The sequence below is a fragment of the Cervus canadensis genome, chromosome X (assembly GCF_019320065.1).
Source record: "Cervus canadensis isolate Bull #8, Minnesota chromosome X, ASM1932006v1, whole genome shotgun sequence".
Taxonomy (NCBI): Eukaryota; Metazoa; Chordata; class Mammalia; order Artiodactyla; family Cervidae; genus Cervus; species Cervus canadensis.
Window position 1 is genome coordinate 52511177 of NC_057419.1, and position 27417 is coordinate 52538593.

At 40.9% G+C, this 27417-nt stretch overlaps 1 protein-coding gene across 1 annotated transcript in view; it reads right to left on the reverse strand.

The window, feature by feature from the left end:
* The window catches only part of DGKK (diacylglycerol kinase kappa), a 160757-nt gene that overhangs the window by 101157 nt on the left and 32183 nt on the right, over positions 1-27417 (reverse strand). Inside the window, exons 4-6 of the mRNA XM_043459737.1 lie at positions 10991-11101; positions 6593-6673; positions 4177-4281 (exon numbers count right to left, since the gene is read on the reverse strand). Coding sequence (XP_043315672.1) covers positions 4177-4281; positions 6593-6673; positions 10991-11101 — 297 coding nt within the window. The remainder of the gene's footprint in view (positions 1-4176; positions 4282-6592; positions 6674-10990; positions 11102-27417) is intronic.

The window sequence follows — 27417 nt, forward strand, 5'->3', positions numbered from 1 at the left end:
AAAAATCATAGCTATATCAGACCTTTGTCAGCAAAATGATGTCTCTGCTTTTTAATACATTGTCTAGGTTTGTCATAGTTTTCCTTCCAAGGAGCAAGCGTCTTTTAATTTCATGGCTGCAAGTACCATCCGCGGTGATTTTGGAGCCCAAGAAAAGAAAATCTGTCACTGCTTCTACTTTTCCCCCTTCTGTTTGTCATGAAGTGATGGGACCAGATGCCATGATCTTAGTTTTTTTGAATGTTGAGTTTTAAGCCAGTTTTTTTCACTCTCCTTTCACCCTTATCAAGAGGCTCTTTAGTTCCTTTTCGCTTTCTGCCATTAGAATGGTATCATCTGCATATCTGAGGTTGCTGATATTTCTCCCAGTAATCATGATTCCAGCTTGTGATTTGTCCAGTCCAGCATTTCGAGTGATGTACTCTGTCTAGAAGTTAAATAAGGAGGGTGACAATATACAGCCTTGTCACACTCCTTTCCCAATTTTGAACCACATAGTTGTTCCATGTCCAGTTCTAACTGCTGCCTCTTGACCTACATACAGGTTTCTCATGAGGCAGCTAAGGTGGTCTGGTATTCCCATCTCTTTAAGCATTTTCCAGTTTGTTGTGATCCACACAAAAGGTTTTGTGTAGTCAATGAAGCAAAAGTAGATGTTTTTCTGAAATTCCCTTGCTTTTTCTATGATCCAGCAGATGTTGGCAATTTGATCTCTGGTCCCTCTGCCTTTTCTAAATCCAGCTTGTACATCTGGAAGTTCTCAGATCACATATTGTTGAAGCCCAACTTGAAGAATTTTGAGCATTAACATGCTAGCATGTGAAATGAGCACAAGTGTATGGTAGTTTGCACATTCTTTGGCATTGCCTTTCTTTGGGATTGGAATGAAAACTGACCTTTTCCAGTCCTGCGGCCATAGCTGGGTTTTCCAAATTTGCTGACATATTGAGTATAGCACTTTAACAGCATCATTGTTTTTAGTATTTTAAATAACTCAGCTGGAATTTCATCACCTCCACTAGCTTTGTTCATACTAATATTTTCTAAGGCCCACTTAATTTCACACTCCAGGATATCTGGCTCTAAGTGAGTGACCACACCATCGTGGTTATCCGGGTCATTAAGACCTTCTTTGTATAGCTTTGTGTATCCTTGCCACCTCTTTTTAATCTCCTCTGCTTCTTTTAGGTCCTTGCCTTTTCTGTCCTTTATTGTGCCCATCTTTTCATGAAATGTTCCCTTGGTATCTCCAATTTTCTTGACAAGATCGCTAGTCTTTCCCATTCTATTGTTTTCCCTATTTCTTTGCATTGGTTACTTAAGAAATCCTTCTCATCTCTCCTTGCTATTCTCTGGAGTTCTACAATCATTCAGGTATATCTTACCCTTTCTCTCTTGACTTTCGCTTCTCTTCTTTCCTTAGCTATTTGTAAAGCCTCCTCAGATAACCACTTTGCCTTCTTGCATTTCTTTTTCTTGGGGTTGGTGTTGGTCATTGCCTTCTGTACAATGTCACTAACCTGTCCACAGTTCTTTAGGCACTCTGTCTACCAGATCTAATCCCTTGAATCTATTTGTCACCTCCACTGTATAATCATAAGGGGTTTGATTTAGGTCATACCTGAATGATCTAGTGGTTTTCCTTACTTTCTTCAATTTAGGCCTTAATTTTACAATAAGGAGCTCATGATCTGAGCCATATTCAGCTGCTGGTCTTGTTTTTGCTGACTGTATAGAGCTTCTCCATCTTTAGCTGCCAAGAATATAATCAATCTGATTTCTGTATGACTGTCTGGTTATGTCCATGTGTAGAGTTGTCCCTTGTTGTTGAAAAAGGGTGTTTGCTATGACCAGTGTTTTCTCTTGACAAAACTCTGTTAGCCTTTGCCCTGCTTCATTTTGTGCTCCAAGGCCAAACTTGCCTGTTATTCTGGGTATCTCTTCACTTCCTACTTTTGCATTCCAATCCCCTATGATGAAAAGGACATCTTTTTTTGGTGTTACTTCTAGAAGGTGCTGTGGGTCTTCATAAACGTGGTCAACTTCAGCCTTTTTGGCATCAGTGGTTGGGGCATAGACTTGTATTACTATGATATTGAATGGTTTACTTGGAAACAAGCTGAGATCATTTTGTCATTTTTGAGGTTGAACCCAAGTACTGCACTTCAGTCTCTTTTGTTAACTATGAGGGCTGCTCCAATTCTTCTAAGGGATTCTTGCCCACAGTAGTAGATATAATGGTTACCTGAATTAAATTCTCCCATTCCTGTCCATTTTAGTTCACTGATTCCTAAGATATCAATGTTCAGTGTTGATAAAGACTAAAGACTAAAGAAAGACTAAAGACTAAAGAAAGACTAAAGACTAAAGAAAAAGACTTTATTTTCTTTGGCTCCAAAATCATGCAGATAGTGACCGCAGCCATGAAATTAAAAGACACTTGCTCCTTGGAAGAAAGCCATGACAAACCTAGACAGCATATTAAAAAGCAGAGACATTACTTTTCTGACAAAGGTCCATATAGTCAAAGCTTTGGTTTTTCCAGTAGTCATGTATGGATGTGAGAGTTGGACCATAAAGAAGGCTGAATGCCAAAGAATTGATGCTTTTGAGTTGTGGTGTTGAGAAGACTCTCCCTTAGACTGCAAGGAGATCAAACGAGTTAATCCTAAAGGAAATCAGTCCTGAATATTCGTTAGAAGGACTGATGCTGAAGTTGAAGCTCCAATACTTTGGCCACTTGATTCAAAGAACCGACTCATTAGAAAAGACCCTGATGCTGGGAAAGATTGAAGGCAGCAGAAGGGGACGACAGAGGATGAGATGGTTGGATGGCATCACTGACTCAATGGACATGAGTTTGAGCAAGCTCCAGGAGATGGTGAAGGATAGGGAAGCCTAGCATGCTGCAGTCCATGGTGTCCCAGAGTCAGACACCTCTGAGCGACTGAACAACATTACTACCTATTATTTTACACTGTTCCACCCCAAATATTTGTAACAATCCTCGACCCTTTACTAGTTACTTAAGACATCAGGTTATATTTTTTAACTTTTATATGCATTTTTGCTAACAAGTAGAGAAAGAAAACCTGAATTCTCAAACAATAAAACATTAGCATTTTACTGGAAAACTTGACCCCTTTCATATATAGGTTCTCTGTACTTCTTTTTAATGGCTTTTATAAAGTTTGCTAGCTTATGATTATGGGATTATAGAATCCATTATCCCTCTTGAGTACCACAGGGCCTTTTCTCCTATATATCAGTTTCTTTTTAAGTTTGAATTAATCTTCCCCATTATCTCTAAAACCTTCACAGCAGAACTTGGCTTTAGGATGAACTATATATCACTCTCTTTCTAAACCCTGGGCCCAAGATTACCCTCAGATTCATTTATTCATTCAAAGAGTATTTATTGAGCCTCTGCTATGTGCCAGACACTGCTCTAAGTAAATAAATGGCAAAAATCCCTCCCCTCTTGGAACTTACATAACTTCTAGTGCAGTAGGTCTGTAGAAGACTGAGCAGAGGGCATAGCCCAGAGTTGCAGTGGTAGCACCACTTGTTGCAGGGAGCAGTAGCCCAGGGCTTGGTATTGTTAAGGAGAAAAGGAACCCTGCCATGCTTTGGGGAAGACTGTTCCTTGCTCCTCCCTCTACATTTCCTTTGTTGTGAATGGTAAACAGAGAGGCAGAGGGGTATAATGGTTAGAGACATAGGCTTTGGATTCACATAGCCTGGGTCTAAATCTTGGCTTTGCAACTGAGCAATTATTTTGTCTTGGTCTGGTTCCTTATCCTTGAGCCTCAGTTTCCTTAGTTGTTACTATAGTCACTCAGCAGACTCAAGTCAAGACTGCTGATTGCAGCTATGCTATTAATAACATAAGAACATCTAAGTTAGCTTCTCACATACATCTTGAGCAAACAGTGACATCTATATACAAAGTGGATGTGTACAGAGGTATCTAAACTGCATATTTACCAAGGTTTGAGTCTAAGTGAATTAATTCTATTTATAGACAGATTTCCTAATGATATACATCCAAAATTCCTGATCAGATGATATCTGTTTCCATTTTATTATTTCCCTGTTTGAAAGGTGGCTTAGCTAATGCAGTCAATTAAGTGTTTACCCATGAGAGTTGAGTGGATTCTCTATTATTTCCCCTACCTTACGAATTTCTCCCTGTTGCACGGTTTTTATGACGTTAATCCATTCTTCCATGTCTTTCCGATTGGGTGCAGCCAGCGTAACATTTCGTTGTGGTGTGATCACCTACAGAAAGTCACATTATTAGCTGGTTCCCAAGTCAAACTTTACCCCCAAACAGAGCGTTTGAACTCTCTAAGATACTAGACAGGTCTACCAAGCACACCCAAAGCAACTTCTTAAATATATAACAGCAGTTCCTAGAGCCACCCCAACTAATAACAGTAATAAACAGCAGTTTAAAGGCACTTACTATGTACTGGGCACTCTTCTATTGTACTTTATGTATCTTAGTTATTTCAATCTTCATTACAAATCCAAGAGCTAGGCAGTATTATTTTCCCTCACTTTATTTTTTTTTCATTTATTTTTATTAGTTGGAGGCTAACTACTTTACAATATTGTAGTGGTTTTTGTCATACATTGACATGAATCAGCCATGGATTTACATGTATTCCCCATCCCGATCCCCCCTCCCACCTCCCTCTCTACCCGATCCCTCTGGATCTTCCCAGTGCACCAGGCCCGAGCACTTGTCTCATGCATCCAACCTGGGCTGGTGATCTGTTTCACCTAAGAATATACATGTTTCGATGCTGTTTTCTCAAAACATCCCACCCTCGCCTTCTCCCACAGAGTCCAAAAGTCTGTTCTGTACATCTGTGTCTCTTTTTCTGTTTTGCATATAGGGTTATCATGACCATCTTTCTAATATTTTTTTCTGTGGCAAAGGGAGTTAAATGACTTGCTCAGGGCAAAACAGTAGGTAAGAAACTAAGCCAGAATTTGAATCTAGATTCTTTGGCTCCAGCACACATGCTCTTAAACACTAGACCAAGCACCCATCTGTTACTCAAATAAAGTTGCCTGAAAATCTTACTTGCTTACTTGCTGCTCTATCTACCCGAAATGGTAAAAGTGTTTAATTTTCATCAGGGTGTGCCTATTTCTGTTTGAGGGGAGAGTGAGACTGCAGTGAGGAAACTACTAATCCAGTTTCTTTCTTTCTTATGGTTAGGGAAAATCTGAAGAGAATTTTACTATTTTTTCTCTTAATCCTGCTTGGTGCAAGAATCTTGCAGAAACAATGAGAAAGCCATGTTGAGGGTCTAGCAGAGGTAGACCATGCTAACTTCATCTTTTCCCAAAGGGCAGGAGGGAGCATGGATAGCTATAGCATCAGCCATTGCTTCAATGGCCTTACTTATCTTCATTACCAGTGCCCGCCACCCCAAGCCCAAATCTTGCAGCTAGAGCTCACCACACCAACAGACAATTTTGTTCTTCTTGTGAATGTAGCACAGCATGATTCTGTGATAATGGCAATAGGGACTCGTTGGAATTAGTAACAACAGTCACTGCTTTGGTCTAAACCCATTCTTATGTAGGGTTGACGCATAGTGCCTCTGTGTTTTAATCAGGCTAAGGGGAAACCTAGCCCTTGGAATTTTTGTAGAATGGATACCCCAAACATTATCTTGTATGCTTATCACTAAAAAGTTAAGATTTTTGGAACTGGGTCAACAGAACCCTCAGCTTTTTCCTGGGTCAGTATGATGCAATGAGAGAGAAATGAGAGTAGGGTCTCCTTTCAACTGCTCTCCTTTCAAAGGAGAATAGACTGTGGACCAGCCATGGAAGCAGGGTATTGGGCCCGTAGCTCTTTAGTCTGCTAAGTACCACTCTCCACCTGCCTGAAGAGGAATCCTGCTCTCCATAACCCACCACTGAGGCTGAGAAAAAAACATTTTTGTGAGGAGATGGGTAGGAGAATTCTTGGGCCAATAGACTTGTTATTTTTCAGTGAGATTTCTGTTCTGAATTTACCTGAATGACCGTCTTATGACATTTTAGCAGTGACATGCCCTTGAATACATCCCTAGAAAATCCTCTGCTTTCTCTGAGGTACTCTCATTAGTAATTTCAGCATAGAGTAACTTTCACTTTGGATTTAGATTCTTATGCTTCATCAAAGGAGAGAATGTCACATAGCTCAAATATCTTGATATAGTCTACAACATATTAGCAGTCTCTTGAAAGCCTCTCAATGATATTCATTTAAATTACCTTCACCAGAAGGATTGATTTTTGAAATAGCCACCCCAATCCTGAAATCAGCTCTGCTTTTATATCAAACTGGTAATAGAGACCAGGGCAATCATGTTTTTCCCCCATCAGTGGGCTGATAGAAAATACTCACATGAATAATCTCTAGCACTCATTTGCAATGCTACTTTAAGTGGATTTCCAAACACACTTTGGGATCAAAGAAGACTTGGGAAATTTGAATTCCAAACAGGCGACAGGTGGGTATGGAGACCCCTCTTCCCAGCTATCTCTCACCCTTGCCCATTCAGGCAATCCTAATTTTACTTACGCAAAAACTGTGGCAAAGGTTTCTACAGCTGCTTTCTGCCAAGGCAACTTGAGACAAATCAATTGTTTCAAAGCGTGCAAACTGGAAAGGTATGAGAGGGAGAGGGAAAAGGAACCATCTGGTTATTGAGGCAAAGATACACTAAAAAGTAAACACACACATAGGCACACTAACAGGCATTTTTGGCAGTTATAATCCCATTATTTCTTTGGCTTGAGTGCTGGATTTATTTAGCATCATGATTTTGATTTATATATCATGTAACAAACAGAAAATTAACTAAACTAAACCAAAAACACAACTCTTCCCAAAACTTATATGTGGATTTATAGGAAAGCTTATGTAGTCCAGGATTATTTAAAACTAAAGGTTTATGCTGGAGAATATAGTAGGATATTGCCTTCATGGATCACAGCCTTGTTGTGGTGAAGGGCCTTGCATAATTCAAGGAAGCTATGAGCCATGCCATGCAGGGCCACCCAAGATGGACAGGACATAGTGAAGAATTCTGACAAAACGTGGTCCACTGGAGGAGGGCATGGCAACCCACTCCAGTATTTTTGACTGGAGAACTCCATGAACAGTATGAAAAGGCAAAAAGGTACGACACTGGAAAATGAGCCCCCAGGTTGAAAGGTGTCCAGTATGCTACTGGAGAAGAGTTCAGGGCAATTACTAATAGCTCCAGAAAGATTGAGGCTTCTCTGGTGGCCCAGGGGTAAAGAATCTGCCTGTAATGCAGGAGCTGCAGATTTGATCCCTGCCTCAGGAAGATCCCCTGGAGGAGGGCATGGCAACCCACTCCAGTGTTCTTGCCTGGAGAATCCCATGGACAGAGGAGCCTGGCAGGCTACAGTACCTAGGGTTGCAAAGAGTCGGACACGACTGAAGTGACTTAGCATGCACTCAGGCCAGAAAGAATGAAGTGGCTCACTAAGAACCTAACAGAAGCAGAAGAGATTAAGAAGAGGTGGCAAGAATACACAGAAAAACTATACAGAAAAGGTCTTGTTGATCCAGATAACCACGAGGGTGTGGTCAATCTCCTAGAGCCAGACATCCTGGAGTGTGAAGTCAAGTGGGCCTTCATTTCAGTCCCTCAGTCGTGTCTGACTTTTGCGTGCGACCCCATGGACTGCAGCATTCCAGGCCTCCCTGTCCATCACCAACTCCCAGAGTTTACTCAAACTCATGTCCATTGAGTCAGTGATGCCATCCAACCATCTCATCCTCTGTCGTCCCCTTCTCCTTCTGCCTTCAATCTTTCCCAGCATCAGGGTCTTTTCCAATGAGTCAGTTCTTCATATCAGGTAGCCAAAGTATTGGAGTTTCAGCCTCAGCATCAGTCCTTCCAATGAATATTCAGGACTGATTTCCTTTAGGGTGGACTGGTTCAATAGAGTCTTCACTAACACCACAGTTTAAAAGCATCAATTCTTCAGTGCTCAGCTTTCTTCATAGTCCAACTCTCACACCCATACATGACTACTGGAAAAACCATAGCTTTGACTAGACCTTTGCAGGCAAAGTAATGTCTCCACTTTGTAATAAGCTGCCTAGGTTGCTCATAACTTTTCTTCCAAGGAGCAAGCGTCTTTGAATTTCATGCCTGCAGTCACCATCTGCAGTGATTTTGGAGCCCTGCAAAATAAAGTCTGTCATTGTTTCCACTGTTTCCCCATCTATTTGCCATGAAGTGATGGGACCAGATGCCATGATCTTAGTTTTCTGAATGTTGAGTTTTAAGCCAACTTTTTCACTCTCCTCTTTCACTTCCATCAAGAGGTTCTTTAGTTCTTCTTCATTTTCTGCCATAAGAGTGGTGTCATCTGCATATCTGAGGTTATTGATATTTCTTCCGGCAATCTTAATCTTATTTCCAGCTTGTGCTTCATCCAGTCCAGCATTTCTCATGATGTACTCTACATATAAGTTAAATAAGCAGGGTGACAATATACAGCCTTGCTGTATTCCTTTCCTGATTTGGAACCAGTCTATTATTCCATGTCCAGTTCTAACTGTTGCTTCTTTACCTGTATACAGATTTCTGAGGAGGCAGTTCAGGTGGTCTGGTATTCTCATGTCTTGAAGAATTTTCCACAGTTTGTTATGATCCACACAGTCAAAGGCTTTGGCATAGTCAATAAAGCAGAAATAGATGTTTTTCTGGAACTCTCTTGCTTTTTCAATGACCCAACACAGATGTTGGCAATTTGATCTCTGGTTCCTCTGCCTTTTCCAAATCCAGCTTGAACATCTGGAAGTTCACAGTTCATGTACTTTTGAAGCCTGGCTTGGAGAACTTTGAGCATTACTTTGCTAGCATGTGAGATGGGTGCAACTGTATGTTTGGACATTCTCAGGCATTGCCTTTCTTTGGGATTGGAATGAAAACTGACCTTTTCCAGTCCTGTGGCCCCTGCTGAGTTTTCCAAAATTGCTTGGATATTGAGTGCAGCACTTTCACAGCATCATCTTTTAGGATTTGAAATCAGATTGATTATATTCTTTTCAGCCAAAGATGGAGAAGCTCTATACAGTCAAGAAAAACAAGACCAGGAGCTGACTGTGGCTCAGGTCATGAACTCCTTATTGCAAAATTCAGACTTAAACTTAAGAAAGTAGGGAAAACCACTAGACCACTCAGATTTGACCTAAATCAAATCCTTTATGACTATACAGTGGAAGTGACAAATGGATTCAAGGGATTAAATCTGATACACAGAGTGCCTGAAGAACTATGGACAGAGGTTCATGACATTGTACAGGAAGAAGAGATCAAGACCATCCCCAAGAAAAAGAAATGCAAAAAGGCAAAATGGTTGTAGAGGAGGCCTTACAAAAAGCTATGAAAAGAAGAGAAGTGAAAGGCAAAGGAGAAAAGGAAAGATATCCATCTGAATGCAGAGTTCTGAAGAATAGCAAGGAGAGATAAGAAAGCCTTTCTCAATGATCAATGCAAAGAAATAGAGGGAAAGACTGGAGACCTGGTGAAGAAAATTAGAGATGTCAAGGGAACATTTCATGCAAAGATGGGCACAATAAAGCACAGAAATGGTATGGACCTAACAGAAGCAGAAGATATTAAGAACAGGTGGCAAGAATACACCGAAGAACTATACAAAAAAGATATTCACGACCCAGAAAACCATGATAGTGTGATCACTCACTTAGAGCCAGACATCCTGGAATGTGAAGTCAAGTGGGCCTTAGAAAGCGTCACTATGAACAAAGCTAGTGGACGTGATGAAAGTCCAGCTGAGCTATTTCAAATCCTAAAAGATGATGCTGTGAAAGTGGCCCTTAGAAAGCATCATTACAAACAAAGCTAGTGGAAGTGATGAAATTCCGGCTTAGCTATTTCAAATCCTGGATGAAGGTTGGATGAAGCTCAAGCTGGAATCAAGACTGTCAGGACAAATACCAACAACCTCTGATATGCAAATGATATCATTCTAATGGTAGAAAGTAAAGAGAAGCTAAAGAGCCTCTTGAGGAGGGCGAAAGAGGAGAGGGGAAAAAGCTGGCTTGAAACTCAACATTAAAAAAACTAAGATCATGGCCTCTGGTCCCATCACTTCATGGTAAATAGAAGGCGAAAAAGTGCAAGTAGTGACAGATTTTATTTTCTTGGGCTCCAAAATCACATGGACAGTGATTGCAACCATGAAATTAAAAGATGCTTTCTCCTTGAAAGGAAACCTGTGACAAACCTAGACAACATATTAAAAAGCAGAGACATCACTTTGCCTGCAAAGGTCTGTCTAGTTAAAACTATATTTTTTCAAGTAGTCATGTATGGATGTGAGTGTTGGACCATAAAGAAGGTTGAGCACCAAAGAACTGATGCTTTTGAAATGTGGTGTTGGAGAAGACTCCTGAGAGTCCCGTGGACAGCAAGGAGATCGAACCAGTCGATCCTAAAGGAAATCAACCTTGAATATTCATTGGAAGGACTGATGTTGAAGCTGAAGTGCCAATACTTTGGCCAACTGATGTAAAGATTGGAAAAGACCCTGATGCTTGGAAAGACTGAAGGCAAAAGGAAAAAGGGGCAGCAGAGGATGAGATGATTAGATAGCATCACTGACTCAATAGATATGAATTTGAGCCAACTCCTGGAGGTAGTGAAGGACAGGGGAGCCTGGAGTGCTGCAGTCCATGGGATTGCAAAGAGTCCAGGATGACTTAGGGACTGAACAGCAACAACATAATGGGATATGGTCTAGCTAGGGACATAGTGGAGCAGATTAGGATTATCCACCTTAATTCTTGCTAACTTGTCTTTACCTCTTGGTTTATCTCCTCTCAAAATATTTCCTGGTACCTACCTACTAACACAATTGACAAGATTGTATACATATACATACACATATGTGTGTGTGTGTATTCTCTTACCGCAGGATGGTGTGCAAAGCAGAGCCGTTGTCCTCGAACCAGAAAATATCTAAGCTTCCATCTCTTGAATGAGTTACAGCTCTTTAGAAGAGGTCCTTCCTTCAGTATTTTCTGAAAGATAGAAGCATAGCTTTGAGTAATTAGGTCAATTTGCAAGACCATATCACTTGTCCTCTCATTTGAGAAGTTCAGATATCTGGAAGGCCCTGTCACATATCTGAGAAATGGCCTAAGGGCCAGGCAAGAATACAGAGTAGTTAGTTTATTCAGAAAAAGCATTGGTTACCCTTGGATAACACATTCCAAATCATATAGGCTCTAAGTTTCTTAGGACACATGGCCCAACAACCATGGAAAACATTTTCATTTGTGGTAGGAGGAGGGGATGAGAGACAGAACACAAATATAAGAGCTACATTCCTAGGGAAGAACAAATGGTTGGGGGAGACGCTGAGTTCAGTAAGGGCAGATATTTTGGAAGTCTTCAGGTTGCAGGCCTAGACAGGGCTTTCCTATCTGCTATTTTAGAGTGTTCTTTTTGAATAATAAGTTGGATCATATCCTTTCCTGCTCACAAGCCTCCAGTAGCTTCCCAACAGTTTTAGAACCAAATCCCAAGTCTTTACCATAGCCATCAAGGGATTCATGATCTGGTGAGAGCAAAAAGTGCATGAAAAAGAATTACCATCTTATTACTTTATTTACATATCTCATAGTTTTACCAACTGCTTTTTCTGTTACTTGTCGAACAGATTGATTCTAACCAAGCATAGAGTCTGCTTACCATGTTACCATTGGGGAGGCTTTCCCCAACGTAACCTTATAGGATACAAGTCAACATGCAAGACTACCATTTGGGAGAACTCACACCCACCGAGCTGCAAATAAGCCCATGCTGAATGGATGAAGAGACAGACTTAATTCATAAAATCCAGGCTCTACCATGAATTCCATCCATCATCTAAATTAGAATTCACCATTTGGTGGTTGTGGAAGCGTTTGCTTGGCCCACCTTGTGTTTTTCAGTTCTTAATTAATTGATGATATTTAAAAAGCAGAAGGTTTAAGATAAAAATCCAAGTTTCTATTAAAAAATCTGAACATCTGGTAACAGGGGACCTACATTTTCACATGGCAACAGTCTGTGGGAACAGAGTAGCAGCTTCTCCCTTTAAATGGGGCACCCGATTCCAGCAGGTATTTAAGTTTGGGACCCACTTAAACAATCATTTGCTACTCCCGCTCTCCCAAATATACCCACATCTGTTATACTATCTGTTCAATTCTTTAACCAATAGGTTAGTACTAATGGACAGAGCCTCTGTATGTCAATTGAAAAGTCAGTTCATAGCAATCAAAGTTTACCTGAATCATCTTGATAACTTATGGGAGTTTCCAAGTTATTGTACCACCCTTGAGATGTTTACAAAAGAATAGTGCCAAGGAGTCAAGACAAAGAGATAAAAAGATCTTGTGGGAATGTGGCATGCAGAGTGAGAAATTACATTTAAATTGTTGAAATTGAGTCATCAATGAGAAAACAACTCTGTGTAAGCTCTGTGATTCCATCATTCTTCCTCTGGTCGGATGGCCTATGGAATATATTCTCAGTGATGGCATTTGGTATTCTCTATCCCAATCTTGTCAACTTTATGCCATATATTGTTCCACACTAAGTCTTCATGATACCTAGACAGTCATATTTACTTCTCTCTGCCAAAGACTTAAGTTCAAAATTTTAAATGCTCCAACTTTGTACAACTGAAGCCACATCTGTTATTTCTTCCCCTTTCCCAAGCTATTTTACTTTGTCAGTTGCTAAATTCTTCCATTGTTCTTATTTTACCATGTATGGTACCATGTATGTAATAGTTTATTTACAGTTTTTGGCTGGATATTTCCCCCATTCCATTTTAAGTTTAAAACATCTCTTAATTTCAACTGCTTTTTCTTACCCCTGCTGCCATACCCAGGTTCCTTCTCGTCCTGTTGCTTTCAGGATTAGGATGGTGGGGTGAGGTAGCAATGATGAAATGAGGAGGGGGATTTGTTTCTCTAGAAGACTCCCAGAACCCTGGACCCTCTGGTTCCCTCAGAAAATTGCCATACCCTATGATTTGACATACTAAAACAAATAGAATTCAGCCTCTTCTCCCCAGCTACTTCTTTCTGTCAACCTATAGTAATGATCACTGTTTAATTCCCCTTCCTGGTACTTAAGAAGTGTTCCCTTTTCTTCCTTTACTTGTGTCCTACTAATTAATCATGTTATCCACCTAGGCACACAGAAAACCAGTTAATTAATTAGCTAATTAATCCATTAATCTGGAGACAAAGCAAATCATCAAAATGTTCAGTTCTCATTTCATGAACTCAGCATTTGTCACAGTCAAGAAAAGAAAAGAAAGAAAATGACAGGTGATTCAGTTAACTAAGAATTGTTTTCTTTCAGGGTAAAAGCCATATAACCAATATCTAGCTACTTTAATTGTAAGGACTGGATAGCTTTAATTGCATGCATGTTAGTTTACTTTAATAAACTTCATATTGCTATACTTAAAAAAAGAAAGACTTTATGGTGCATTTATCACTGGATAGAATGCTTCATATTTTCTGAGCTCCTACTATTGACCTCACTGTTTGCTAGGCCCTTAGGAGCAGCTAAAGAAGTTGCAAGCACCTTCCCTGGAGGTAGAGGGACAGATAACCCATGTAGACAAACATGAAGTTATATGAGCTCAGAGAATCATTTGAAGGAGCTTTGGGAGCTTCATGTCCATCGTGTTAAATGTTTACCTTCTGGTTCAAATGAGAGGTTCCACTAAGATAGTGGCTATCCACTCACACATCCTGCCATTGGTACACCGGCCAAATCACAATTATCTCCTCTCTGTTCCATGCTATTAAACTGGTCTTTATGAATGCATTAGTTTTAAGTGCAGGGCTGTCTACTCAATGACCATAGAAGGCTAGCTGGTTACAAAAGAGTCAACAACCTAGTAGGGGAACTGGCGAGCCCAAGCCTAGTTGCTGCTAAGTTCTAGGGGATTATTGAATGAATTATTGAATGAATTATTACCAATTCATTCCAAGTTGGCAATCCAGTTGAAAATTTGTGTGAAGTTTTGGAATATGGACATATTAACTACTAATTAAATTAAAACAAAAACTTGAGAGGGCCAAACAAAACATAGATGAGGCCAAAATCATGCCACACGACAACCAATTTGCAATTTCTGAACTGTAACTACTCTTAGTTCCTCTAGATGACAAAATGAGTGAGTGGTGGGTATTCCTGGCTGGCAACAGAAGAGGTTGCAGTGTATGAGTTCAGAGTTTGTGTGCCTGTATATGTAAGATATATATTACCAAGTTGGTAGCAGATAAATGTTTATGTTATTTATGTATAGTAATTAAGGAGAAAGGTTAGAAGACCATTTAAAAGTTTCTTAACACGTTATTGACTGGGGGATTTTTGCAGAAACCAATGCCTCTGGTGTTAATATGTCTCTGGTAAATAATGTACCAAGTTCTAAACTCAGGCTCTATATTGTCAACTCTGAACTTCTACAAATATCCATTAATCCATTAGTGTTCAAAAACACCCATTAATGGGTTGAGAGAAGGTAAAATTCCTATAGTTTCTTAGTTTTTAAACTCTGTCCCCATTGGGGAGATGTTTCTAAATAAACCATGGTTTACTTAAAAACCCAATAAGTGGCTCCCAGAAGTCAGTTTGAACAAGCAGAAGCTAAAAAACCACTCAATCAATAGGCTACCACAAGTCAATAAAATATGTGCATGCAAACGAAACTTAACCTGCCTAGGGTCACTAAGCTTAACAAGGACATGAGACAAAAACTGGAAGAAACAAACCAAAAAATACAGCCTGTAAAGTGAGGCATTAGCAGAAGAGCCCTCGCCTACCGTGTAACAGGATTTTCAGTTTCCAGATAACATCATTTCATTGACCCCTTGCCACAACCATGTGAAGTATTACTTCCAATTTCCAGATGGGGAGTTCTTCTGTTTCTTTAAAGTGACTATCCAAGAATAATTAGAAAAGTAAGGAGAATTCACATGCATACAGAGCTTTGCAATGGATAAAGTGCTTTTACTTTTGTTATTGAAACTTCCCAGCATCACTCTGAAGTAGGTAGTGAAAGGCACCTACATCAATTCTGTCCTATGAAAGATACCCTGAACTATTATTTCTTTAAGTGACTAATATTTTTATTTCTAAGACATTATCAAGACAGTTGAAAATTTCCTTCTCAAGTAAGATGGTCAATGTTAGATATTTTTGAGATTTTGCAGCATCTTGGGACTACAATAATTGTCAGAAGACTGCATCTCTAGTATTACTATGGGAGGCAATAAAAAACAGGATTATGTATGGGAATTGTTTTTTGGTGGCCATGTTTATAGGCACACAGATAGTTCATAAAATGAGGCACATCTGTAATCCTCTTGGTTCAAGTTGCCACATTCCTGTGGCAATATGTCTGGTGCTGCAGATAGGAAGAAGTTAGGAAGGGCCACTGGATCCTTGTACATACTGAAATGCTTCTTAAATCAGAACATATTGCACGCAGTTCTATCTGACATTAAAACGCAAATAGCACTGATATCTCTACTCTTAAACACTCAAGGCTGGGTGTTTCGTAGTGGGAGTGAGTGTGGTGCTGAGTTCAATCACTACAGACATCAACTGACTTCATTCAAATCCAAGAGCGCAGGATTTATCATGCATGTGCGCTCAGTTGCTTCAGTCCTGTCCAACTCTTTGCTAACCCTATGGACTGTAGCCCGCCAGGCTCCTCTGTCCGTGGGATTCTCCAGGCAAGAATACTGGAGTGGGTTGCCACGCCCTCCTCCAGGGGATCTTCTCTACACAGGGATCAAACCCCAGTCTCCTGCGTCTCCTGCATTGCAGGCAGATTCTTTACCCACTGAGCCACCTGGGAAGCCCCCAGGATTTATTGAGGCATAGTTAATTCAGGTCTTGAGTACAGCATTCACAGAAAACATCTTTGCCTAACCTGTGGCAGCCCTTGAGGAGAAAGCAGTTTCTTTTTGTGTTTTCTTTAATAAGCCAATCCCTCAGTTCATTATTCCCAGAAACCCCTGCACTCGAGCACCAGTGATCTTTCTCCCTGATGTTCTACAATTCAGCATGTACAAATTATTTGACAACAGTGATGGTAAGGATTTCCTTTGCTCCATATTTATACAAGTATATTTTATAAAATATCTCAACAGGGTCTGTAAAGCAGCCCAATTGCCTATATATAATTAACACCTGCCTGCTGCTTAGTTGGGAAAGGGCAAGTACAACTGCTTCTATGAACCTTTCCTTGTGCTCCTCCAAAATCCTCCAAAGCTTCTACTATCTGTTAGGCCTGTTTTTCTGTGGCTCAGTGGTTTTTTGCTAGATGAGGCTTTGGAGGATTCTCTTACCCTTTCCTAGCAAAAGGAGCCCCTGTTACATAGCCAGAGTGAATTCCACCCTCACCTAATCAAAAAGTAAGCAAGTATCATGACATACACCACTACCTGTTATTAGCTGGCTGTTCTTCTGTTTTACTTCCTCATTCTGTTCTTGGGAGGGAGGCTGGACCAAGTTGGGATGAGTGGGTTACCATTCCTCCAGTGAAAACCAGACTTCCGCTATGAGCACAGCTAAGGAAGCCAGTTTTATATCTATGGCTCCTTCGGTCCAAAACCTGGAACATCTATTCTCTTTGCTTTGGGGGTGGGGGTGATGGGAAGAAAGCCATTTCGTAACCCAGGCCTGCCAAAGTTGATTCAGAGCAACAATGTTTGATTTGGTTAAAATGCAACTCTGGGAGCTTTTAGGCTTTAAGAAAGGCCAGGCCCACTGCGTCTCTGAAAGCTTTACATTCCCTAGGGTCCTTGTTGACGTTGCAGGAGTCAGACAGACTGGCTCCAGCACTGACTAGCTGTGTGACCTTGGGCAAATCACTTAACCTCTCTGAGCCTCAATTTCCTTGTCTGTCAGATGAGAATACCTTGCAGAGCATGTGCCTGCCAGCCACCATCTAAGTGTGAGTCCCTTGTGGTTTGTGGGGGCAAACAGTCCATTCATCCCACTACTGGGAGCTCCCATCTCTGGCCCTACTAGCTGGCCTGGCTGGCTAAAGGCTGAAGCAGAAGAATGAGGAATAGGGACAAACTGTCTCAGTTTTCCCAGGACTTTCAGTGCTAAAACCAGAAGTCATGGGCAAACTGAGACCTGTTGGTCACCCTAGCACTCAGGAGCCAGGTCTCTCTACTGCTTAGGTCTACAAGGACTATAGCTGCAAATCCCTCCTGCTGCTTTCTGTGCTAAGGAAGAACTGCAGAGGCTCAACCACATTCCTATTCTCTATTAGAGAAATAAAAGACAGTTGAAAATGATGTCACTTTTTTCTCTGAATATGCGAAAATTTTAACCAGTTCTTCCATATCATTCCAAAGAGATTTTATATACTGCATAAACATGTGTTGTGCTCCGCTGTGCTCAGTTGCCCAGTCATGTCCGACTCTTTGCAACCCCATAAACTGGAGCCCGCCAGGCTCCTCTGTCTATGGGATTCTCCAGGCAAGAATACTGGAGTGGGTTGCCATTTCCTTCTCCAGGGAATATTCCTGATCCAGGAATCTAACCCATATCTCTTGCATTGCAGGCAGATTCTTTACCATTTGAGTTCCAGTTTCAGCCTTGGGAGAACCAAAATCTTGGAAGCAGGAAATCCAGTTAAAGGAGCAGTATAAGTAGAAGCTTAGTGGAAGCAGCAGCTGCTGCCTAGAAAAGGAAGCTCTATGGTCACACAAAATCCCTAAAGGAAAGATATCAGGGAATTTTGGACACTGGCCTTCAACCTAACCAAGCTCACAGAGTCTAGGACACACATTATCATATCTAGTGCCACTGAATTACAAGGAATGACAAAACATAACTGCTTCCAACTGCTTTCTTCCCCATATTTTCACCTGACTATCTGTAGTCAGAGATGGATAGGTTCTTATAACATCCTGTGTATGTTTCTTCTTTCAGGGATACTGCCCCTACTGCTTCTAGCCCTTTGGTGCCACCACCATGTCACATGCCTTCTCTGTCCTAACCACCTTCTGTGAGACATGTGGCTCCTGTTCTGACTCTGGTGATATCCTCATAGAAGCAGCCAGGGCAGCATCTTCTCTAAGCTTCTCTTCAATTATCTCTCTCCAGAGGAAGACAGTTGTTTCTGGCTGACAAATGTCTGCTATCTGCCTTTGTTTTATATGCATTTTCCAATTTATTGCCTACAGAAATTGTCCTGTTGGGGAGGTGGGAGAAGTTGAGGATTAGGGAGCTTAAGTAATTAGTTCCAAGTCACAGTGAGTGGCGGAGCTGGGGTTTAAAGCCAGCTCCATTTGACTCTACTGCCTCTCCCCCCGCAAAATCCTAAGCATCAACAGAATGATGGTCATCATGATCTGGCATGGGTGTCAGATCCAACCTGGGGATCACTTCAGTCCACTTATTTCTTACCCTCAGTTCAGTTCAGTTTAGTCGCTCAGTTGTGTCCGACTCTTTGTGACCCCATGAACTGCAGTATGCCAGGCTTCCCTGTCCATCACCAACTCCCAGAGCTTACTCAAACTCATATCCATCGAGTCAGTGAGGCCATCCAACCACCTCATCCTCTTGTTGTCCCCTTCTCCTCCCACCTTCAATCTTTTCCAGCATTAGGGTCCTTTCCAACGAGTCAGTTCTTCGCATCAGGTGGCCAGAGTATTGGAGCTTCAGCTTCAGCATCAGTCCTTCCAATGAATATTCAGGACTGATTTCCTTTAGGACGGATCTCTGCAAGGCTGGATCTCCTTGCAGTCCAAGGGACTCTCAAGAGTATTCTCCAACACCACAGTTCAAAAGCATCAATTCTTCGGTGCTCAGCTTTCTTTATGGTCCAACTCTCACATCCATACATGACTACTGGAAAAACCATAACTTTGACTAGACAGACCTTTGTTGGCAAAGTAATGTCTCTGCTTTTTAATATGCTGTCTAGGTTGGCCATAGCTTTTTTTCCAAGGAGCAAGCGTCTTTTAATTTCATGCCTGCAGTCACCATCTGCAGTGATTTTGGAGCCCCCCAAAATAAAGCCTCTCACTGTTTCCATGAAGTTTCCCCATCTATTTGCCATGAAGTGATGGGACCAGATGCCATCATCTTAGTTTTCTGAATGTTGAGTTTTAAGCCAACTTTTTCACTTTCCTCTTTCAATTTCATCAAGAGGCTGTTTAGTTCCTCTTCACTTTCTGCCAAAATGGTGGTGTTATCTGCATATCTGAGATTATCAATACTTCTCCCGGCAATCTTGATTCCAGCTTGTGGTTCATCCAGCCTGGCCTTTCGTATGATGTACTCTGCATATGTCCTGAATATTCATTGGAAAGACTGATGCTGAAGCTGAAACGCCAATATTTTGGCCACCTGATGCGAAGAACTGACTCACTGAAAAAGACCCTGATGCTGGGAAAGATTGAAGGTGGGAGGAGAAGAAGACAAGAGAGGATGAGATGGTTGGATGGCATCACTGACGCGATGGACATGAGTTTGAGTAGGCTCTGGGAGCTGGTGATCGACAGGGAAGCCTGGCATGCTGCAGTCCATGGGATCGCACAGTCAGACACGATTGAGCGACTGAACTGAACTGAACTCTGCATATAAATTAAATAAGCAGGGTGATGATATACAGTCTTGGTGTACTCCTTTCCCGATTTGGGACCAGTCTGTTGTTCCAGGTCCAGTTCTGACTGTTGCTTCTTGACCTACATACAGATTTCTCAGGAGGTAGGTAAGGTGGTCTGGTATTTCTTCCCCTAGAGGCCACTATTTCACTTAGGAGGCAAAGCCATGGCCAGTAATGTCTGCAGATTTCCCACTAGTTTAACGGAAGGAGACCATGTATTATAAATGATTTCACAATGGAAGAAAAAAGTCAGTGTTTTTGAGGGATGCCTGAAATATCATAATCCCATATTTTTCATATGTTGATACTTTGTAACAATATGCTCGACCATGTCTGCTGCTGCTGCTGCTAAGTCGCTTCAGTCGTGTCTGACTCTATGCGACCCCATAGACGGCAGTCCACCAGGCTCCCCTGTCCCTGGGATTCTCCAGGCAAGAACACTGGGTGGGTTACCATTGTCTAGGAGCTCCTAAACCTGAGGACTTCAGCTTTTAGAGGTATTTTAAAGTGCTTGCACCCTGAGGCCAAAAAAACTTTGTAAGTATGCAAATATGTAGTTCATTTGGCTATAACTCACTTGAAGAGCAAATCAATGAAGATTTGATTGGTGCTTTCTATGCTTTCATCTTTAGAAATACCTCTTTCAAATCATGGCTTCAAAAGTCTCTGATAAAGTGGGCTGGATGAGCCCATATCACCTAACCATATGTACTTGGGGAGACTGCCTTATTTTGAAACTGGCCCCATGCAGACAATCATCTGAAGATGTGCACAGGACCTAAAAATACAGTCACTAACAGGTCCTCTGGGGATGAAGTGGTTAGATAATAAAAAGGGGATGTGGGATTTTTCATTTTAATTTGTTCTCAGCCTTATGAATTGGTGTTGACAGGAATTGTGACGTTGGAAGACAGAAACTGATGCTAGAAACAGTTGGTTTGTTTGCTTCTTGTCTGCTTCTTGCATCAGTAATAGTCTAGGCAAGATGAAGTTCACTAATTCACTAGTGGTTGTGTGTTGGGAGGGAATAGAAGATCTATATGCATATTGTGTGCGTGTGTGTGTGTGTGTGTGTGCACACACGTGCTTGCCCACTTTGCCCCATCAGTGGCAGGTGAGAGCAGGAGAAAGGTCTCAGGTAAGGGAACCTTAGGGATGGGATTGGCCTGGGAGCAGGGTGAGGGACAGAGCCATGGGAGATTCCAGCCAATGACTAAAGCTGTGGATAGCCTTGCTGCCTCTGAGTAGAGGACTATCCCTGGCGGAGTAAAACTGCCTCGTGCAGAGTGTCAACTAAAAATTGACACTTGCCATAGGTGCTTGCCATCTACCTCTACAAGGATTAAAGCATGTGCTGCTGTAGCTGCTGATTTTCAACACCCCCTAAAAGAAGTTCAGGGTGGAGAGCAGAAATGAGGCACTCTGTGCTCAGAGAAAAACTGGCAGAACAGGTCTTCAAGAGAGTTAAACATTTTCAGGAGGCAATTTATTAATATGAGCTCAATTCTTGTATCTCCTATCTAGAAAAGTACTAAAATCCTTCATGGTGATGACTGTTCCTCGTGACTAGCAGAAAGTTTCATGAGACTAGCAGAAACCTTCTGGAAAAAAATATATGTTTGATTGCATGTATTTTCCTTTCACCAAAATCATATATATTCTGACCTCCCCCTCCCCTGCCTCTTTGGAGCAGTTTCTCAGAGCTATCTGAGGTGCTGTCTCCCTGGCTGCAGTCCTCATTTTGCCCCAAATAAAACTTAGCTTGCAACTCTCACATTGAGCATTTTTACAAGTCAACAGGAGGCTGGAGGTATGGTAATTTGATAGCCCACCTAGCCTGGAGGGGAATGGAGGAAAGAGGTGTGATTGCAGGAGACACTAATCTGTCAAAGAGGTGACTATGTTGTAGGCTTTGGTTATGGAGAAATTACTGGCAAGATAACAAAGTTGAAAAGCTATGCCAGTTAGTAAAAAGAGGCTGCCAGGGACAAGCTTTCTGGAGTAGTAATAGTAGTGTAGTAGTAGTAGTAGTAGTAGTAGTAGTAGTAGTAGTAGTAGTAGTAGTAGTAGTAGTAGTAGTAACATGAATTACTAACAGTTGGTAAGCCTTTACTATGTGGGAAGCACTGTATTAAATCATGTCACATCTCACTTGAGCCCAGTAACAATTCTAAAAAGTAGGTGCCATACAATTTTCATTTTATAGATTGAGAAACTGAGGCTTAGAGAGATTAGGTAACTTCTCTAATAGGTTAATAAATGGTAGAGTGAAAATCTCTCTTGAAGTTTTTAGGACATGGAAGACAAGTTATTCCTTCATTGAAAGAAAAAAGTGTAGGGTTTAAATCACTGGTCTTATTATAAGTTATACCCTATTCTATGTCAGTCAATAAAAGGAGGCAGGATAACCAGGGGAGCTTGGTGGTGTCAACTGCATGTATTTGGTTCAATCTAAGTTTTGTTTTTAATATTACAACGCTAAAGTAATTAAGACAACAAAAATGTTTAATTTACACAGCACTTTATCAGCTATAAAGAGCTGGAAGATTCTCACTTGACTCTGAAAATAACTGTGAGGAGTCAACAAGGGAGGTAATACTATGGGTTAGTTTCAAGATAAGAACGATGTGACTCAAGGAAGTGAAGTAATTTGCCCAAGGTCACTATGTGGTAAACTAGCTCTGGCCTCCTGACTGCTGGTAAATGACTCTTTTCACTGTATCTCTGTATTTTATGTTTTCTGTGTTGTTTGTGCATGCTGAGTCACTCAGTCATGTCCGACTCTTTGCAACAGTATGGACTGTAGCCCACCAGGCTCCTCTGTCCATGGGATTTCCCAGGCAAGAATACTGGAACAGATTGCTTTTTATTCCAGAGGATCTTCCCCACCCAGGGTTCAAACGTCTGTCTCCTGCATTCTTGCATTGTCAGGTGGATTCTTTACCACTGAGCCACCTGGGAAGCCCTCTATATTGTTTGATATCATTTTAATTAGTAGTCTGTAGTTTCAAAGTCCAATTGCCCCTTATCATCCCTTTTCTGCCATCCAGCAATAGAACTCTCTGCCATCACTGCTGGTAAAGAAGTATGTACATAGTCAAGTGTGCCATTAGCAGGCATCTTCATGGTTAATGAAGGCAGTACCATGCTGGACCCAAAGGGAAACTCTTCTCTGACCTGGATGACTCTTAGTAACAATGATGAAAAATTAACTTGGATGTGAACCTACAGCACAAAAGCATTCTACAAAGATCTTACTAGGATAGACTGAGAACACTGCTATTACTGTTCACCTCCCTTCCTTGGGGCCACTTCCCACAGTCTATTCAGATGCTTTAACCGGAAGACATACTGCTACTCTTTTCATAGTTTTAGACCTTCATTTATTTCTCTGCTGGAAGACTGCATTCTTCTTCACCTTCTCCCTGCAGTCAAACACCTGGTAAAACACCACCACCCTCTCTAGCCAGGCTATGTTTAAGGGATTAAGACTTCTCCACTCCTAAATGGCTACTAACTACAGTAATCAAATTCTAACGCCCACTGACCAGGGCTTAGAGCAAAGCTGACTGAGTGTTACTGGTCAGTTTTTGCACTGTTCAGCTCTTTATAGCTTATCCAGAAGGGGCCACCAGAAAAGTACCAAGGCACTGAGGAAGAGGGAAAGAGAGAGGGTAAGAAAGTTAAGCTGACAGGCCTGGAAAAGGGGAAGAGAGGAGGAATAGAGAAGAAATAAGACTAGGATGAGCATGGAGGGGTGACTGGAGCTAACTGAAAACACAGAATAGATGACACAAGAGGCTCATTTCCCCACCAGTGATGCACAGGACTCTCGTTGATCCTGGGACCTTCTCGCAACCACTGTTTCATTGGCTCTGAGATTGTGCCCTAATCCATATGTGCAGTTCTCTGTTCTAAGCTTGCTGGGGAGAAGACAGCGCTGACTAAAATGGGAAGAGAAGGATTTATCAATGGAGATCTGGGGGACAGCTAGACCTGAGTCACACAAAAAATAAACAGTAAGCAAAATTGTCCTCTGGAAGGGGGAGGGGACTGTTCTTTAATTGGAAACAGAGCCTAAAAACTAGCATTGTTTAAGAAAGGAAAGAAACAGAGGAGATGGCAGGGGAGACTCAGTATGAAAAAGACTCACTAATAGCAATATACATACACCAAAATTGATACAGAGAAATATGGAGACACAAGGCTAACCCCTTTTGCCCCTTAAGTTTGAAATCCACACCTTTTCTGAAATGTCCACTACAGTTAGGCATCTTGCTAAGCGAGTTATATTCATTAGTAATAATACAAGAAAACTGTGAGGTAAGTATTATTAGCCTCACATTACAGATAAGGCACTGGAACTCAGAATGGTCAGCTGACTTTTCTAGGATCACACACAGTTACAAAGGAAGATGACTATGAACCCAGGTCTGCCTGATTCTAAAGCCTACACACATTTCTACTCATTATACTGTATACCTAGCCTCTCTCTCCTGGAAAGTGAGAGTTGATTTGGGGTGGGGGGGGTAGGTAGTTTGCAAAACCATGGGAGATCTGAAAGATCCAACTTGTGAGTTTTCACAGAAATATTTGTACATGGGTGCAGTATAGGCAGCATATGGTGCCACGAAAAGACAGTGGATTAATGAACTATGAATTCCATACAGTTTGGGCTCCAGCAGTAAACTGCTATGTAAGCAAGTCACACCACTTCCCCAAGCTCTCAACTTCATGCTAAGAATTGCAGATAAAGATGCTAAAATTTGGCACTTGATTCATCAAGGGAAGACCAACGCACAACAGAACAAAACTACTAAGGTTGCTCAGGTCTATTGTCACAAAGTAACCTCCTACCAAATTAAAGATGGAAGCAAAGGATAGGCCCTGGTCCCAGAAATAGAAATTATTTCAAAACCAAGCAGATCAGGAAGGCAAACCTCAGTATAAAGTTTTCTTGGTAATCACAAATACATGGTACAGCTGAGTTATGTCTGACAGGCAAAGCGCCCAGAGTGCTACAATCTACCCAGAGTAGGTACTTGATAAATACTTATAAAATGAAATTGAGTAAGGGAAAACACACCTAGAGAGGACAGTGAGAAACTGAAAATGAAAAATAAAAAAGGTGTTCTCAAATGTTCAGCCTAGCACTTGGCTCCTAAAAGCCAGTTGCTGTTGCAGGAAACACATGATGTTCTTTACATTTCTAACCACAATTGGCAAAAACCAATTTGGTATGGTGTAAAGGACTGTAGATTTTGGAATCAAAGAAACCTGGATTTGAAACTAACTCCATCACTTACTATGTGTTTGTTTTTGGGCAAGTAATTTAACTTACAAACCTCAGCATTTTTATCTGCAAAACAACATATGAAGACATTCAACTCTTACAAAGATCAAGGGAATATATTAAAGTGCTTATGGCCAAGTAGAAATTCAATGTATATTTCCTCTTCCCTTCTGTGGATATGGTGGCAATATTTTGACCTCTAAATTGAACCATAAGACTTACCAAGTGTAAGTGTATATGTGGTTGCAGTGGGGGTATTGGTGGATTAATTTGAAATCAGTATTTGCCCCCAAAATTGGGAGCATAATTTACATGCTAATAATCTAAGTCCAGTGGATCTTTTAATACTTGTGGTTAGTGTGCTTTTGAGTTTTGTGGATTTAGTCCATGCAAACACAGACTATTTCCTTCCCATGAGTAACAGAACAGGGATGGCTGAGAAAGGAAACAAATACTATAAATAGAAAATCAAATTTAAGTCTGGAGATGAATTTGTGCCTGCTGTCTACATAAAGATACCCATAATTCTGGGACTTTTCAACTCCCCTCCCTTAAAAAAAAGAACCTAGAAGATCAGAAGGGCTTCTGATTGTAGGCCTGAATATTTAAGGCAGGTTAAGAGAAATGTTCTGTTCAAGCCTGGAAGAGAAACCAGTGTGAGAACAAGTGCTGATTAGAACAGTTAGGATTAGTAAGCTCAAGTGTTTCTATCTCTTTAAACTTAGCACATAGACATTTCAAATCTAATCTTCTGTAATGTTTATGTTAAAATAGTGAGGCAAATTTTGAAGGACAAAAAGGATAACTGAGTTGAAAATATCTTCTTCTATTGTATTCCATTAACCACAACTATGGGAAACACAGTTTTCAAAGGCAGCTATAATCTGCCATAACTAAAGCACCTGGTGGCATTTTATTCTACTGATAGTATTCCTATTACTCCAGGCCAGTTATCTAGGAGGAAATCATTAGCTTTTAGAAGTCTAATCTTGCAAACTTAAAACTAGTTAAATGAAATAAACAGAAATATCATAAGGCAATTTTGCCACATAACTAAATAAATCAGGGTTTTATCATACCAACTGAAGAGATATTTTACAATGGACTGAACCCAGAAGTCTGCAACTATCCATATAAAACTTCTGTATGTATATATCCTAAAGCAAAAATTCTAACCCCTTTTTATTCTACCTTGCCATTGATGTTCCTTGGGCTTTCAAGGAAATTCTAAATGTACAGCTATACAGTGAAAATGGACAAATGTATCTTTTCATTACACGTGTCCCTTTTAAGACCTTAAGATGGTTGCAGTGGACTTCACAGTCAACAAATCCACCTTCTTGCCCATGACAATGGGAGAAGACTATATACTTAAGTTATCTCATCCAAATGACTGTCCTTATTTTTTTTAATCTTTTTTGGTTCTTACTTTTCTTAAAAAAATCTTTCTCCTTTTACAATTGATGCAAAGAAAGGAGATGCTCATTCTTCTTAGCTCTCAATTCTGCAGGAGCAGTTGAAGATTTGCTCTACTAACTTGAGACCAGTGAAAAACCAAAAGCATGTTTCCTGCAGAGAAATGAGTGTAGAGGACATGGAGATTGCCTGTGCCAATGAATTCTCTATGGTTATTACAGAGAAATGAGCTATAAGTGAGGGCAGGAGGGGAAGGGGGTGACAGAGAATTAAACGGTTAGGTGGCATCACTGCAACAGACATGAGTTTGGGCAAACTCCAGGAGACAGTGAAGGACAGGGAAGCATGGTGTGCTGCAGTCCATGGGGTTGCAAAGAATCAGACAGGACTTAGTGACTGAACAACATGTTTGCCTACAATCCCTAGGGTTTTCCTGATGGGAAGAATTTCCACCTTGGCATTCCCAACTGATGAGCTTTTTGATTTCTTCAGGTCTTTCTCACCTGGAAACATGGTGTAAGACTCTTTTCCAGGCTCATGATTCACTGAACTGTTTTTAGCTAGGAGAAGCAACTTATGTAATGAAAAATAACAAAAGAAATGCAAACTGGAAACCTCATGAGCCTTGAGTAAGTGTGAAAGGAGATAATCTTTCTGACCCCAAAATGTGTAGAGTACATATACATGTCATCTTCTCATTCAAGGACTTAGGGTTGTTTTGGGATGCCCTTTGGTCTGTCTCAGTTTCCTGAGTCTCACATATATATTTCCTCCAAATAGCATGTTCAAAAGTAAGAGGACATGTTCATTGATGGCTTGAAACTAGGGTAGGTATATGGATATTTAGATAACAGAAGGTAGTTCTGGACTGAATGGATAGGAGAATCAAAGAGAGAAATGGTAATTAGAATAAATGGTGTCAGTGAAGGGATTTTTCAGTGTGTAAAACATTTTATTATATAGAAAAATGTTTCAAG